The sequence below is a fragment of the Oncorhynchus masou genome, chromosome 13 (genome assembly GCF_036934945.1).
Source record: "Oncorhynchus masou masou isolate Uvic2021 chromosome 13, UVic_Omas_1.1, whole genome shotgun sequence".
NCBI classification, from domain to species: Eukaryota; Metazoa; Chordata; class Actinopteri; order Salmoniformes; family Salmonidae; genus Oncorhynchus; species Oncorhynchus masou.
The window spans coordinates 39,071,210-39,088,316 of NC_088224.1; the positions used below are offsets into that span (position 1 = coordinate 39,071,210).

Consider the following 17,107-nt stretch of genomic DNA (forward strand, 5'->3'; position numbering starts at 1 on the left):
CATACTGTAAACCCACACACACACACATAGACAGTCACACACACACATACTGTAAACCCACACACACACATAGACAGTCACATACTGTAAACCCACAAACACACACATACTGTAATCCAATTTGTAAGTCGCTCTGGATAAGAGCGTCTGCTAAATGACTTAAATGTTAAATGTTAAATGTTAAACACACACACACACACACACACACACAGTCACACACTGTAAACACACACACACAGATTACCACCAAAACAGACATTTGATACAGTAATATATATATGTAAAGAGTAGAGGAAGAGGTAATAGTGATGGGAATGACCTCAAGGAGGGTGACGTGACTCGGATGACATTCAGTTTACAGGACATCGGTAGATCCACTGACTGCTTGGCCACTGTTATCATTTTAAGGCTGCAGTTGGATAGTGTTTCCTCTTCTTGTATGTCGGCTATTCATTGATAGCTCCTGTACTTTAGCATACAGACACCGAGCATAATCCTTCCAGATGAACATGGGTTCACCCCAAACGGTTTGACATACATTACTTTCTCATAAGATTCCCTCCGTGACCAGAACTATCTTTACCATCATCAGATAATAAGAATAGCTGATATAGTCGAGACATAGGATATCCCACCAATCACATAGTGCCTTCAGAAAGTATTCACACTTGACTTTTTCCACATTTTGTTGTGTAACTGCATGAATTTAAAATGTTTTAAATTGAGATTTTGTGTCACTGATCTATACACAATACCCCATAATGTCGAGGTGGAATTATGTTTTTAGGATAATCATCATCAAGCTTTGGTTATTTGAATCAGCTGTGTAGTGCTAGGGCAAAAATTGAAACGTGCTCCCAGGGGGGGCCCCAGGACCGAGTTTGGGAAACCCTGCCGAAAGTTCGACGGGGACCAAATCATTATTTTTCCGTTATAACCCCATCTAGTGGTCATTGGTGCCAACTACAACATTCTATCTGACCCTGCACGATAAAAGAAGCACTGATGAAACATGATGAAATGCGCTAGTCATCTTTGTTTTAGCACGCTGAGTCCAGCTGCAGACAGTGAATGAGGCGTACGAGACATGCACACACACACAAACACACACTATGAGGCATGTTGCCTCTCTACAGCAACCCAGTTTCAACATTTTAGCCGATTGCATTTTTCTACGCAATTTGTCGCTAATGTTGCAAAGCACCTTTTATGGCAGAAGATTGAATCAGGTCTATTGCGAATACTTATAGCCCCTTGGCTTGGGTTCTCAGAGTGTTCTGAGGTTGTGTGTATAGGGCCTCTGTTGACGTGTGTTATAACGAGCCGACATAATTAACTTATAGCGAGGCATTCCAGCTCCCTTTTCCCATTTCAAATGTCTCAGATCCACCCTCCCTCTCTTTCTCTATGTTTCCCCTCCACATATACTCTCTCTCCTTCTTACATGTCATCATTACTCTTCCTCCCATCCTCCCCGTTTGAGCTTTGCCCCCTTTTCCCTGTCTGCCCTCCTTCCATCTTCCTCTCTGTCCATTCTCTCTTTTTTTCCTTTTAAATGTGGATTCATCTTTGGGTTCGCTATATCCCTCACTCGGCCTTCTTCCATGTCCAACTTGAATTCAAATTCAAATGCTCGCTCTCTCTGTTTCACTATTTATTTTGGCCCCTTTTTCTCACTTTTCCAGTGTCTTTCCTGCTCCCTTCATAGCCATGGAAACCGGGAGACCGGGAGAGTGTGCATGCAGGTCGCCTTGGCAACAGGGGAATGGGGACGAGCCAGGCTTGGAGCTGTCCTTTGCGCTGCCTGGTGAAAAATGTTTGAGCAAGAGCTCAGGCAGGCAGTCGCCTAGACACCTCAGTTCCAAGCAGGCACCTTATGTCTGGGGCCTGAGTACATACTGTATGTACATACATTTCCCCCAACGCATTCACTCTGCCTCCAACCAACATTCTCACACACTCATTACACATGCACGTTTACACATAGGCTATACAAATCAGCAAATATCCAAATCCCTCAAGTCAAGACAGTTACTTGAAAATAATTTGATAAATAATCCACAATAGCAGGACATTTTTGAACTGTTTTGAAAATAACGTTCCAATTCATGAGGCAAATGTAGCCTTTGTTCCATGTAACATGCAGATGCTCCTCAGCTTAATTTGGTCAAATGAATTACATTTAATCTAAATATATTATATTATAAAATGACCAGACATGCTAATATAAACAGTCACACTTGCTTTTATACTAGTTTATATTGATTCTCACTTCATCCTCATCCTTCATCCTCAATTGCATCCAAAATGAAAACCAAAATGAAATATTGAATAAAAACGACACCACACAACACCTTTTGTTGCCAATAGCGTGTTCCACTGTCAACACTGACACAAAAAAAATCAGTAAGACCGACACAGCCTTTCTCCTGCCCACTCACACCGACACACACTCACACACTCTCGTACGCAAGCACACACACACACAGCCCAAACCCTGGAAGTGTGGCACCACAACACATCAGGACAGCTGTTAATTCCAGCTCTTCAAAAGAGGAGACGGTCAAAACCACAAAAACACGGGTTCAAAAGAGAAAAAAAATGGTTAAAAAAAGAAGACTCGTGTCACAACCGCCTCAAGTAAACAGGCAACCAAAAAAATACCCGTTTGTAGCTTTAGCATGACAATTTAGTTTCTCTCACACTCCTTTCTCCCTCCTTTCTCTTGACCTCTGACCAGGAATTGGTGGAGTGCCTCCTCTCTCCCACACACTGGTTAGTATATACAGTTGAATTCTGATATGTTCACATAAGTGCAAACTGTTTAAGTATTAAACCTGTTTTTAAGACTTAACATGGCAAAGTGGGTGGGGTTATATCCTTCCTGTTTGGCCCTGTCCGGAGGGATCATCGGATGGGGCCACAGTGTCTCCTGACCCCTCCAGTCTCAGCCTCCAGTATTTATGCTGCAGTAGTTTGTGTCGGGGGGCTAGGGTCAGTCTGTTATATCTGGAGTACTTCTCCTGTCTTTTCCGGTGTCCTGTGAATGTAAGTATGCTCTCTCTAATTCTCTCTTTCATTCTTTCTTTCTCTCTCTCGGAGGACCTGAGCCCTAGGACCATGCCTCAGGACTACCTGGCATGATGACTCCTTGCTGTCCCCAGTCCACCTGGCCGTGCTGCTGCTCCAGTTTCAACTGTTCTGCCTGTGATTATTATTTTTTGACCATGCTGGTCATTTATGAACATTTTAACACCTTGGCCATGTTCTGTTTATAATCTCCACCTGGCACAGCCAGAAGAGGACTGGCCACCCCTCATAGCCTGGTTCCTCTCTAGGTTTCTTCCTAAGTTTTGGCCTTTCTAGGGAGTTTTTCCTAGCCACCGTGCTTCTACACCTGCATTGCTTGCTGTTTGGGGTTTTAGGCTGGGTTTCTGTACAGCACTTTGAGATCAGCTGATGTACGAAGGGCTATATAAATACATTTGATTTGATTTGACACACTTTAAAATGTTTTGTTTAAGTGGATTGCAGTTCACCAGTCCCAATTTAAATGTATTCTTTTCGATGGCTCAGTCTGGATATCTGCACGATTCACAACAGTTATCAGGAGCTTCTGTTACACACCACATCAATCCATCTCTTTGTATGCATCTCTATTTAGTGCACAACAACCCCACTGAGCACACACTGGTTGAATGAACGTTGTTTCCATGTAATTTCAATGAAATGGCATTGAACCAACGTGGAATAGACGTTGAATTTAAGTCTGTGCCCGGTGGGACACTGATTGTGTTTGTAAAGAGTAATGAAAGTAACAGAAATAGCAGGCGAAGAGCAGCTTGCATGCCTGAGGAAACAAAAGCGGGATACATAACCATTCCTTTTCCACTATATCTTGAGTCGCTCCTTCCGCCACAAACACTTTACTCCCTTATAAAACCCAAGCTGGAACAATGGCAGGTTCACCGATGAAACATTTTTTGGAATCTTCAAGCCATAAACCTGACAAGATTATTTTCTCTGATGTATTTGTAGCAGTATCACAACCCTTCAGTAAAAGTACAGTACACTCTGTTTAAAAATATATATGCCTCGTTGCTGCCAATTGGAGTGTTGCTATGATATGTTTTTATGCACTCCCAACCCACATCCACATTCATAAGGGTATAGAGGGTGGAGAGATGTAGCCTCATCCTCGCCACTCGATCCCATACAGCACAATCATTACAAAGATAGCTCTACATTAGACTTAACAACATTCCAATGTGTAATAAAAAGCTTGACATGTAAGGAAAACATTGCCACACATTTGCCTTCTGTCTTCCCCAAATGAAGGGGGACCATTATCAGTTCACATCTCTGCAGGTATACCCTCTACAGGTGAGTTTTGTAGAAGTACATACTTCCCAAATGTCTTACCTGCAACACGCACCACCGCCCTCTCGGCCGGGTCCAGCACAGAGTTGTGGGTTTTCCTCTTTCTCCTTTCTCCTCTCTCGTGTCTGGACGGTCGGTTCCAGGGTAGGGTGTCCCCAGAGGGGCCTTGGAGTCCGGACGGGCAGGGGGACAGGGAGCCCCCGAGCGCTCGCTACGCAAAGACCGCTCGCTCCTCTCGCTAACGTAGGAGCGCTCGCTCAGTGTCTCCTCGTCCGAGGACTCCATCACGCCGGAGGGCTGGAAGAAAAGAGGAGGAGAAGAGATGGGGAAGAGTGTGGGGAAGGTGGTAGAATTAAGGGCAGGGCAAAAGGGGGGGGGGAGGGAGGACAGAGAAAAGAAAGGAAGTATGAGAGATAGGCAATGCTGTGTAATTCATCATCCACAGTGTAATCTGTAATTAGTTTAAGTCACCTTGGTTACAACACGATGTGGTATACTAATGGTGACGACAATAGGGAGGAGGATGGAGGAAGAATTAGGTTAACAGAACTTCCAGGTCTCAATGATGCTCAATGAGTTGGACGAGTTCAAAGTAATATGACAGCAGAAAACCATTACTCAACTTCCAAGATGAAGATGATTGACATAAAGGCAAAGAGGATGGCTAGACATCACAGCGTCACTGGAGCGGTTGTGAAACCACACCACACTTCAATCAATAGTCAATGGAGAAGGACAGGAAAAGGAGGAAATCAGGACAATTGAGCTTCTTTCAAGCGACTTGGGCGACAAACGAGCAGTATGACTTCCATTACTCTACATTCCTAATAGATGATTGACAGGTGCGTCTTGGGGTCATGATGAAGATGGTTCAACTGCTGAGTCACTGATGTAATGATGTGGAAAGACCAAGGGACAGGTTGATCGAATACCCTCGCTCCAGATTCTATTAATACAGTCTGGGTCCTGGTCGATACTGGATTCTCTACTCGAGTCATGCAGAGAGAGGAGCTGAGGAACATTGAGTTCTTCTGTGATCAGCTGCATGTGGATGGGACCCACGGGAGCATGGACTCGGGCTCTGTCCATCTTATTGGGGATCAATACCACTGACCTCAGCACAGTGGTGTCTGGGGACTTTGAATGGGTTTTACTGTCTAAAGGCTGACCCAGTCATGCTAAATGACTGACACGATTTGATTCTGGTTTTATTCAGCTATTTTTCAGACCAGACCTTTGCAGTTTTATGTCTCATGAGGGTCCTAGTTGACCACAAAATCACCACAGTTTTCCATTTTTATCTAAATAAGGAAGAGTATTTTTTTAAAGAGTTTTGGCTTTCTATCCATAATTTTATACAAACTCCCTTACTACTGTAGCAGTGGTTAGGTAGTGGAAATATTTCATTGATATGTGAGTCGTAAGGCAAACAAGCTAACTACTATTTCCATCTGTGGTAACTGTGGCGAATTTCCTTGTACTAGTCTAGCCCTGGGCAGAATGCCTGCCCCACTTCCTCCAGCATGTCCCTTCCCAGCATCCTCAGCGTGCCGTTGGATCACTCAGTTTCCCTGCTGCTGCCTGACAGAGTGTTGGTTCTGAGGCGACCGGAGCCGGTGGTGTATAAATAGAGACAGAATGGGGGATTCAAAGCCACGCTGTGTCATTATGCCTTCGTGTGGCATCGCGTGAAAGGAAGACAGCTTTTGAAAGAAAAAGCTGAAAAGTCTGAAAAAAATCTTAATTATTCAATAATTACCTCTCCAAAACAGCCCCCTCCTTTCTCTCCCTCTCTGTCACAGTCCTCTTCCCTCTCTCTCTCGATCTTTCAGTCTTCTTCCCTCTTTCTCCTCCCTTTCTGTCTCAGTTCTCTTTCCTCTCCCCCTCTCTCAGTCTCAGTCCTCTTCCCTCTCTCTCCCACTCTCCCCCCGACAACAGCTGTTGGAGTTGCACCATGTAAGGACGCAGAACAGTTGACTGGGTTGATTTATAAGATGTAACGAGGCTTCCGGGTTTGCATGGCCATGGATACAGGGTGTTCCCATCCACAGCTGGGACAGAGTGATTCCAAAACAGCATTCCTTCATAGTCTATGGACCGAATTTACCGATGAACAGCTGTTGAAGCCTCATTGATAGTTGAACAGATAGAAGGGTTACCTAGGCATAAAGGCATATAATCCACATGGTTTTGCGTACATGCATGAATGATCTTGGAGACAGTTGAGCGATCCTCATAGATAGAGGCCTCCAGCTATGAGTAACACTGACGAGACTCTCAACCCCAACTCACTGGCGATCCAGATATGCTCCAATACAGAAAGCCACTGTCAAAAGTCACTGCCATTGAGGTGCTGCTGGAGTTGACTGTCTGAGGGAAATGAACATGGGAGTGAGACAGAGGGAGAAAGGAGAGAGAGCGTTTGTGTACTCAATATGCAGGTTAGCATTTCTTTTCTTGTTCTGGAGGCAGCGCTGCAAAGTGGTCACTAGCTAGCACAGCCACAAAGTCCAAAAATCTGATTTTAAACCTAACCTTAACCCAAATCTTCACCACACTGCCAACCCTGATGCGTAACCCTAACCTTAAATTAAGACCAAAGAGGTAAATATTTTTTTAATAAATGTTTACAATATAGCCAATTTTGACTTTGCAGCTAGCCTATCTAAGGGGAAATCGCTAATTTCTGCCACTAGGACAAGACTCAAGACAATAAACGTCAACCTGCACTGTGCATATGTGCATGTGTGTCAAATCAAATCACTTGTGCCGAATACAACAGGTGTAGACCTCACAGTGAAATGCTTACATACAAGCCCTTAACCAACAATGCAGTTTTAAGGAAAATAAGTGTCAAGAAAGTACAGTTGAAGTCGGAAGTTTACATACACTAAGGTTGGAGTCATTAAATCTTGTTTTTCAACCACTCCACAAATGTATCATTTACAAACTATAGTTTTGGCAAGTCGGTTAGAACATCTACTTTGTGCATGACAAGTAATTTTTCCAAAAATTGTTTACAGACAGATTATTTCACTTAGAATTCACTGTATCCCAATTCCAGTGGGTCAGAAGTTTACATACACTAAAACTGAGTTTAAATGTATTTTGATAAGGTGTATGAAAACTTCCGACTTCAACTGTATATATTCACATAAACTAAAGAAGAAAAAAAGATTAAAACAAATAATAAAATAGAAAAATAACAAACAATTAAAGAGCAACAATAAAATAAAAGCAACGAGGATATATACAGGGGGTACCGGTACAAAGTCAATGTGGAGACTATATACAGGGGGTACCGGTACAGAGTCAATGTGGAGACTATATACAGGGGGTACCGGTACAAAGTCAATGTGGAGACTATATACAGGGGGTACCGGTACAGAGTCAATGTGGAGACTATATACAGGGGGTACCGGTACAGAGTCAATGTGGAGACTATATACAGGGGGTACCGGTACAAAGTCAATGTGGAGACTATATACAGGGGGTACCGGTACAAAGTCAATGTGGAGACTATATACAGGGGGTACCGGTACAGAGTCAATGTGGAGACTATATACAGGGGGTACCGGTACAGAGTCAATGTGGAGACTATATACAGGGGGTACCGGTACAGAGTCAATGTGGAGGATATATACAGGGGGTACCGGTACAAAGTCAATGTGGAGACTATATACAGGGGGTACCGGTACAAAGTCAATGTGGAGACTATATACAGGGGGTACCGGTACAGAGTCAATGTGGAGACTATATACAGGGGGTACCGGTACAGAGTCAATGTGGAGACTATATACAGGGGGTACCGGTACAGAGTCAATGTGGAGACTATATACAGGGGGTACCGGTACAGAGTCAATGTGGAGGATATATACAGGGGATACCGGTACAGAGTCAATGTGGAGACTGTATACAGGGGGTACCGGTACAGAGTCAATGTGGAGACTATATACAGGGGGTACCGGTACAGAGTCAATGTGGAGGATATATACAGGGGATACCGGTACAGAGTCAATGTGGAGACTGTATACAGGGGGTACCGGTACAGAGTCAATGTGGAGACTATATACAGGGGGTACCGGTACAGAGTCAATGTGGAGGATATATACAGGGGATACCGGTACAGAGTCAATGTGGAGACTATATACAGGGGGTACCGTTACAGAGTCAATGTGGAGACTATATACAGGGGGTACCGGTACAGAGTCAATGTGCGGGGGCACGGGTTAGTCGAGGTAATTGAGGTAATATGTACAGTACATGGGAGTAAAGAAACTATGTATAGATAATAAACAGAGAGTAGTAGCAGCAGCGTAAAAATGTGGGTGGGGGGGGGGGGTCAATGCAAATATTCCGGGTAGCCATTTGATGAGCTGTTTAGGAGTCTTATGAATTGGGGATAGAAGCTGTTAAGAAGCCTTTTGGACCTAGACTTGGCGCTCAGGTACCGCATGCAGTGCGGTAGCAGAGAGAACAGTCTATGACTAGGGTGGCTGGAGTCTTTGGCAATTGTTAGGGCCTTGAGCAGCTGACATACCAAGAGGTGATGTAACCAATCAGGACGCTCTCGACAGTGCAGCTGTAGAACTTTTTGAGGATCTGAATACCCATGCCAAATCTTTTCAGTCTCCTGAGGGGGAATAGTTGTTGTCCCCTCTTCACGACTGTCTTGGTGTGTTTGGACCATGAGAGTTCTTTGGTGATGTGGACACCAAGGAACTTGAAGCGCTCAACCTGCTCCACTACAGCCCGGTCAATAAGAATGGGGGCGTGCTCGGCCCTCCTTTTCCTGTAGTCCACGATGATCTCCTTTGTCTTGATCACGTTGAGAGGTTGTTATGCTGGCACCACACTGCCAGGTCTCTGACCTTCTCACTATAGGCTGTCTCATCGTTGTCGGTGATCAGGCCTACCACTGTTGTGCCATCGTTAAACTTAATGATGGTGTTGGAGTCATGCTTGCCATAAAGTCATGGGTGAACTGGGAGTAGAGGAGGGGACTGAGCATGCACCACTGAGGGGCCCACGTGTTGAGGATCAGCGTGGCAGATGTGTTGTTACCTACCCTTACCACCTGGTGGCGGCCTGACAGGAAGTCCAGGATCCAGTTGCAGAGAGAGGTGTTTAGTCCCAGGGTCCTTAGTTTAGTGATGATCTTTGAGGGCACTATGGTGTTGAGCTGTAGTCAATGATTAGCATTCTCAAATAGGTGTTCCTTTTGTCCAGGTGGGAAAGGGCGGTGTGGAGCGCAATAGAGATTGCATCATCTGTGGATCTGTTGGGGCAGTATGCAAATTAGACTGGGTCTAGGGTTTCTGAGATAATGGTGTTGATGTGAGCCATGGCCAGCCTTTCAAAGCACTTCATGGCTACAGACGTGAGTGCTACGGGTCGGTAGTCATTTAAGCAGGTTACCTTGGTGTTCTTGGGCACAGGGACTATGGTGGTCTGCTTGAAACATGTTGGTATTACAGACTCAGTCGGGGACACGTTGAAAATGTCAGTGAAGACACTTGCCAGTTGGTCAGCGCTAGCTCGGAGTACACGTCCTGGTAATCCGTCTGGCTCTGCGGCCTTGTAAATGTTGACCTGTTTAATGGTCTTACTCACATCGGAGAGCATGATCAAACAGTCGTCCAGAACAGCTGATGGTCTCATGCATGTTTCTTGCCTCGAAGCGAGCATAGCAGTCATTTAGCTCATCTGGTAAGCTTGTGTCACTGGGCAGCTCGTGGCTGTGCTTCCCTTTGTAGTCTGTAATATTTTGCAAGTCCTGCCACATCTGACGAGCATCAGAACTGGTGTAGTAGGATTCAATCTTAGTCCTGTATTGACGCTTTGCCTGTTTGATGGTTCGTCGGAAGGCATAGCGAGATTTCTTATAAGCTTCCGGGTTAGAGTCCCGCTCCTTGAAAACAGCAGCTCTACCCTTTAGCTCAGTGCGGATGTAGCCTGTAATCCATGGCTTCTGGTTGGGGTATGTACGTATGGTCACTGCAGGGACAACGTCATCGATGCACTTATTGATGAAGCCAGTGACCGATGTGGTGTACTCCTCAATGCCATTGGAATAATCCCAATACATATTCCAGTCTGTGCTCGCAAAACAGTCCTGTAGTGTAGCATCTGCGTCATCTGACCACTTCCGTATTGAGCGAGTCACTGGTACTTCCTGCTTTAGTTTTTGCTTGGAAGCAGGAATCTTGAGGATAGAGTTATGGTCAGATTTGCCAAATGGAGGGTGAGGGAGAGCTTTTTACGTGTCTCTGTGTGTGGAGTAAAGGTGGTCTAGAGTTTTTTTTCCTTTGGGCTCACATGTAACACGCTGGTAGAAATGAGGTAAAATGGATTTAAGTTTCCCTGCATTAAAGTCCCCGGCCACTAGGAGCGCCGCCTCTGGATGAGCATTTTCTTGTTTGCTTATGGCCTTTACAGCTCATTGAGTGCTGTCTTAGTGCCTGCATCGGTTTGTGGTGGTAAATAGACAGCTATGAAAAATATAGATGAAAACACTCTTGGAAAATAGTGTGGTCTACAGCTTATCATGAGATACTCTACCTCAGGTGAGCAAAACCTTGAGACTTCCTTAACATTAGATTTTGTGTACCATCTGTTGTTTACAAATAGACACAGACCGCCACCGCTTGTCTTACCGGAGGCAGCCGTTCTGTCTTGCTGATGGACGGAAAACCCATCCAACTGTATGCTTTCCATGTCGTTGGTCAGCCACATCTTGGTGAAACATAAGATATTTCAGTTTGTAATGTCCTGTTGGTAGGATAGGCTGGATCGGATATCATCCAGTTTGTTATCCAATGATTGCACGTTGGCTAATAGGACTGATGGTAGAGGCGGATTACCCACTCGTCGTCGGATTCTTACAAGGCACCCCGACCTACGTTCCCGATGTCTCTGTCTCTACTTCATGCGAATGACATGGATCTGGTCCTTGTCCGGTGTCTGAAGTCAATCCTTTGCGTCCGAGTCGTACTGGACAAATAATTTATTTTTAACGAGGTGAGTGATCGCGGTCCTGATACCCAGAAGCTCTTTTCGGTCATAAGAGATGGTGGCAGAAACATTATGTACAAAATAAGTTACAAATAATGTGAAAAAACACACACAGTAGCACAATTGGTTGGATCCCGTAAAGCAGCAGCCATCTCTTCTCGGCGCCATAGACCATGTGTATATGTGTGTACGAGTGAAAAATGAGACGATATGTCATCATCCGATCATCTCACCACAAGCAACATTTACAGAAGAGCAAACTACCTTATCACTTTTACCAAGAGGATGCTCTCCTAAAAGAATGCTGTGGTCGGGAATGGAAGCCTGCATTGCTCAGAGGGAAGTACACAATGTATCCCGAGAAATCTGTTTCATTGGTTGTTCAAATAACCTTCAACAACAGCAACATTGGTTGGCTTATCATTCTGCACACACTGCCTGTTATGTTGTGTCGCTACCAGGATAATGTTGTTGTTGGACTGTAATGATGATGTCTCTCTGGTGTACCTGCCTGTCATGACAAGACACATAGTGCATGGGAGGAACAAGGCAATTCAGAGGCAAATGGCCAGATGCGATTGAGTAGACAGACAGACAGACAGACAGACAGACAGACAGACAGACGGACAGGCGGGCAGGCGGGCAGGCGGGCAGGCGGGCAGGCAGGCAGGCAGGCAGGCAGGCAGATACAGACAGACATTAATTCCATTTTTTTTTTTTTTTTTACAGAAAATACAACAGAACAGTGCCACCTCTGTGACATTTTATTCCATATAGTTTTGTGGTGGTAATTCCCTGATTCTTGAATATTTAATTAAATGAGGGGGCACTGCAGCTGAAAAAAGGTGTGAGAGTAGTAGACATAATATTCGGCAACGAGTGTGAAGTGTCTCACGGAATAGGAGAAAAATATCATTCTGGTTAAAAATGGGACATTGATGACTACTTGATTGTTTATTTACTTTGACTAGTGTGGGCTAGACAGACAAACTGACCGTGTTAGCTTATGATTTATGATCAACACAAGGCTGCTTACAAAAGGAAAAGCCATCTGGTGTGTGAATCAACGGGGGACCCCTGAAACTTGCTTTCACCCGTAGCACAGATTTTTGCTATTTTCCAGACAGCCTTTGGTGTGAGGACGGCTGAACATAGACAGCTTGTGTAAAAACAGACTATAAATGTAGAACATTCCTTGATGCAGCTCTAGAGATGTATTACGATAGATGCACGGTCCCCATGGTATTATCACCTGTAATTAATTACATTATCGTAATCAGGGACACCTACTTCTATTCAGAAATCGAAGCTATTGTAACATAAATTACAATAGCTTGAATAACCACCTCTTGCATATGGCTATGGATTTAACGAAATTACAATAGGCCTTGGGAATGTTATGCTCTGTAGAAGAGGTGGTGTCAGTTGTGAGGAAAAGATAAGCAAGTGCTTTAATATGTAGCGGTAAAGGTATGCATTTGAGCATCGGTCCTATTTGGAATTGTCGCGGGGAACAAAGTCAAGGAGCATACTGGAGCGATTTGTCCACAATGCCTGCAGAACGGGCTAATAACGTTCATCCGTCTGTTACGTGTGTCTTTTGTGTCTTTGTCATTAGTAGAATAACATTGTCAGGCTGTTGGACGTAGAAACCCTTCCAACCCCTTCTCATTTCTCATTTTCAAACACAAAGCACTTAAACCAGGAGCAAGCCTGGATAAAAAAAATCGATTTTGATAGGCATATGGGATACCTCATGTTTTTATCTAACCAAAATAATAACAATTCCCTATACATCAGTATTTATATCCTAGTAGATGAATTAGACCAATAATTTTATGAATTACATTATGATCGATTTATTACTACGCAAATAAGAACAGATATTGGACATCAGGCTATGGGAATAGTTTTACCACATCGGTAATTAAAATGCAACAGAAAACCAACCATAATACATGTATTGTATCATATGTATTTCACAATCTAAAACGGCTGTCAATATGATTCAGATTACACATGCTGTGTTGCGCGACACCGAAACCTTACCGGAGAATAGCGGTCCCCGAGTCCGAATATCCTATAGGGTTACAGAGACAGGGATGCTGTGGCTTATCTCACGACAACCTTCACTCCTCTTTCGGACGCACGTTTAGATACAGACTGCCTGACCAGGGCTGCGACTCAACGGTTTGTATCGAACCGGGACAAGGAAGAGATGAATACCACGACCGTGATTCGGTAATGGCTGTCTATTCCCCTCCTTCCTTCTCCCGTTCTTTCCTGTCTCAACACCCCCCCCCCCCCCTTCACTCTCACCCGCCAACTTTCGCTCTCCCTCTCTCCTGACCTCATATAAATGTATAGGCAATTTAACAGATTTATCCCATAGCTATTGGAGATTTTTATTGTCGAGAAAATTGAATTTCGGTGTGTTCCAACGTCATCTGGGGCTCAGCAGCACGATTCGCGCACGAGCAACTGGCACGACGACGCACGCTATTTTTTTGGAAGGGGCGTTTACATTTGGAATATTTGTGGATGCATAGCAAACACGAAGTGGCTGTTTAGCTACTGCTTTTGCAATAGGTTTTGCATGTGATCATATTAATCCTTAATCCATTGATCTATCATCCCTGTTCTCCTATTTCTCCTGACCCCTCCTCCAATATGTATTTATGTAACTGAGTTTTGTAGGTTCGTTTGTAGTTGCAGGACCTTCCCAGTCCTACAGGAGAGACCAGATTGTCCGGCCGGGAGAAAAGCTTGAAAGAATGATCCTCCCTCCATCCACCGAGCCGTCAGACAACGCGGCCGAATGTTGTCCGACAGTTCAGGATTAACTAGGCTCGCTGCTGATGTTTTAATCAAACAAAGGCCAAATGAAAAGCAGTGCAATTTTGCAACCTAGACTGGAGACTTGTTTCGGAAGGTAGCATAACTTTGGGCTGTGGAAGGTAAACAACATTGGACTGCTTCAATTTACTGATAGACCTATAATAAAGTCTCCTTTTACATTAAGTTAATTAAAATAAGGGAAAAACGCATTTCTGTAATTGACAATAAAACAGGTCAACTACAAGGCAATAAAGTAGCACAATAGGCCTATAGTTTTGTAAAAGAAAATGCCGTGCTAACCAGACAGGCCAAAATCCCCTATCCCAAAAACTTGATTAAAACCTTGTGATGACGAGCCGAGATCTATCCCATATGGTTGCTTTTCACCTTGTCACACGGTCTAGATATAGTGTAACCCCAGGCTCTGACGTGATTCAGAACAGTAATGGTGTAACACGTGGACGTGAGTCAGGACAAGAGGCAATCTTTTGGCGTGTATGAAAAATCCATCTTTGAATTGTCAGTTATTTTACAATGAGGGCTTACCCCGCTAAACCATCCCCGAACTCAGACGACGCTGGGCAATTGTGCCCCACCCTATGCGACACCCGATCACGTCCGGTTATGATACAGCCCGGGATCGAACCAGGGTCTGTAGTGACACCGCTTGCACTGAGATGCAGTGCCTTAGACCGCTGCGCCTCCCGATCTCCCGCCCTCGCCCATCCCTCAATCACACACTTCATCAAAACTGTTTGTAGGTTATATTGTGACAGTATTGTCATCTCAAGTACCTGTTATTAATAAAAACAAAATCCTTGTGATTAAGGCCGAGGCCAACGTCACTCCATAACTCCATAATACTTAATTTTCCACTGTATATCAGCAAGTAAGAAACCCTTTATTTTTGTTGCTACTAAACACATGGCCTTCTCTGTAACATTTGTCAAGCATTGTAACAGAAGTCTATCTACTTTAAATGTAATTTGACATTAGGTAGATGGTAGGTTTTGTAGTAATTACTTGGCTTTTGGCACCACCTTGTGGTAACATGGAGAATCTCATAATCTTATAAACGCTTGTGAAACACTTGGTAATTGAATGAGGGTGTCAGAGTGCATCCATTCATATTTAGCTTTCATCAGGAGAAGCTGTCCCTTGGGAGCATTTCTCAACTAATCCATGGACTCTGTTATTTACCAGAATTAGGTCACATGGTTTAGAGTTGAGTGCATTTCAGATTTCATCAATCCCTTACTTCCCAAGCAAGTCTGGCTTATGGAGAGTTGCTATAACAAGATATTTCTTGAAGTCTCATGTTTATTTTTGTTCAACAAGATGAATTTAACTGGTTATCACTGGCCTACCCACAAAGCCAGTGTAATGTTTTTCAACATTTTTACTAATTAAGAATGAAAAGCTGAAATGTCAAGTCAATAAATTGTTTTCAACCCCTTTGTTATGGAAAGCCTAAATAAGTTCAGAAGTAAAAATGTGCTTACCAAGTCACATAATAAATTGCATGGACTCCCTGTGTGCAATAAGTATAACATCATTTTTAAACGACTACCCCATCTCTGTAACCACACACAATTATCTGTAAGGTCCCTCAGTTAAGCAGTGAATTTCAAACACAGATACAACCACAAAGACCAGGGAGGTTTTCCAAAGCCTCGCAAAGAAAGGCACCTGTTGAAAGATGGATAAAAATACATTAAGCAGACATTGAATATCCCTTTGAGCATGGGAAAGTTATTCATTCCACTTTGGATGGTGTATCAATACACCCAGCTCCTACACAGATACTCGGTTGCCAGAGAGAAGGAAATCCACTCAGGGATTTCACCCTGAGGCCAATGGTGACTGTAAAACATGTCTGTAATAGGAGAAAACTGAGGATGGATCAACATTGTAATTACTCCACAATACTAACCTAATTGACTGAGGGGAAAAGAAGGAAGCCTGTAAAAGAACAAAAATATTCCAAAACATGTATCCTGTTTACAACAGGGCACTAAAGGAATACTACAATGTGGCAAAGCAATTCACTTTTTGTCCTGAATACAAAGTAATATTGGATTTGCCCCAAACATACAACATTTTACTGTGTACTCTATATTTTAAAGTATAGTGGCTGCATCATGTTATGGGTATATACCTGTAATCGTTGAGGACTGTTTCAAGATAAAAAGAAACAATGGAGATAAGCACAGGCAAAATCCCAGAGGAAAACCTGGTTCAGTCTGCCACCAGACACTGGGAGATGAATTCTTTCAGCAGGACAACAACCTAAAACACAAAAGGCTAAATCTACATTGGAGTTGCTTACCAAGAAGCCAATGAATGTTCTTGAGTGGCTGAGTTAGGTTTTACTTAAATCTACTTGAAAATCGATGGCAAGACCTGAAAATCGTTGTCTTGCAATGATCAACAACCAATATCACAGATCTTAAAGAATTTTCAAAAGAATGTGTAAATGTTGCACAATCCAGGTGGGGAAAGCTCTTAGAGACGTACCCAGAAAGACCGGGCTGTAAAGATGCTTCAACAAAGTAGACTCAGGTGTGTGAATACTTATGTAAATGAGATATGCATTTAATTTTCAATACATTTGCAACAATATATATATATATATATATATATATATATATAGATTTTTTAATTCACTTTGTCTTTATGGGGCATTGTGCGTAGATGGGCGAGAGAAAAAAATCTATTTAATCCATTTTGAATTCAGGCTGTAACATAACAAAATGTGTAAAAAGTCAAGGGATAGGAATACTTTCTGAAAACACTATACAGGTATGTGAAGAAAATATTCTCACTACTCTCAGGTCGGTAGTCCTGTAGTACTTCACCTGTAGCCATTTGCGTC

At 43.5% G+C, this 17,107-nt stretch overlaps 1 protein-coding gene across 1 annotated transcript in view; it reads right to left on the reverse strand.

Moving 5' to 3' along the window:
* Nucleotides 1-13,646, reverse strand: part of LOC135552280 (microtubule-actin cross-linking factor 1-like) — a 268,419-nt gene extending 254,773 nt beyond the window's left edge. The window contains 3 exon segments of the mRNA XM_064983809.1: nucleotides 4,423-4,584; nucleotides 4,587-4,677; nucleotides 13,444-13,646. Coding sequence (XP_064839881.1) covers nucleotides 4,423-4,584; nucleotides 4,587-4,665 — 241 coding nt within the window. The 5' untranslated portion in view covers nucleotides 4,666-4,677; nucleotides 13,444-13,646.
* Nucleotides 13,647-17,107: the final 3,461 nt, after the last annotated feature.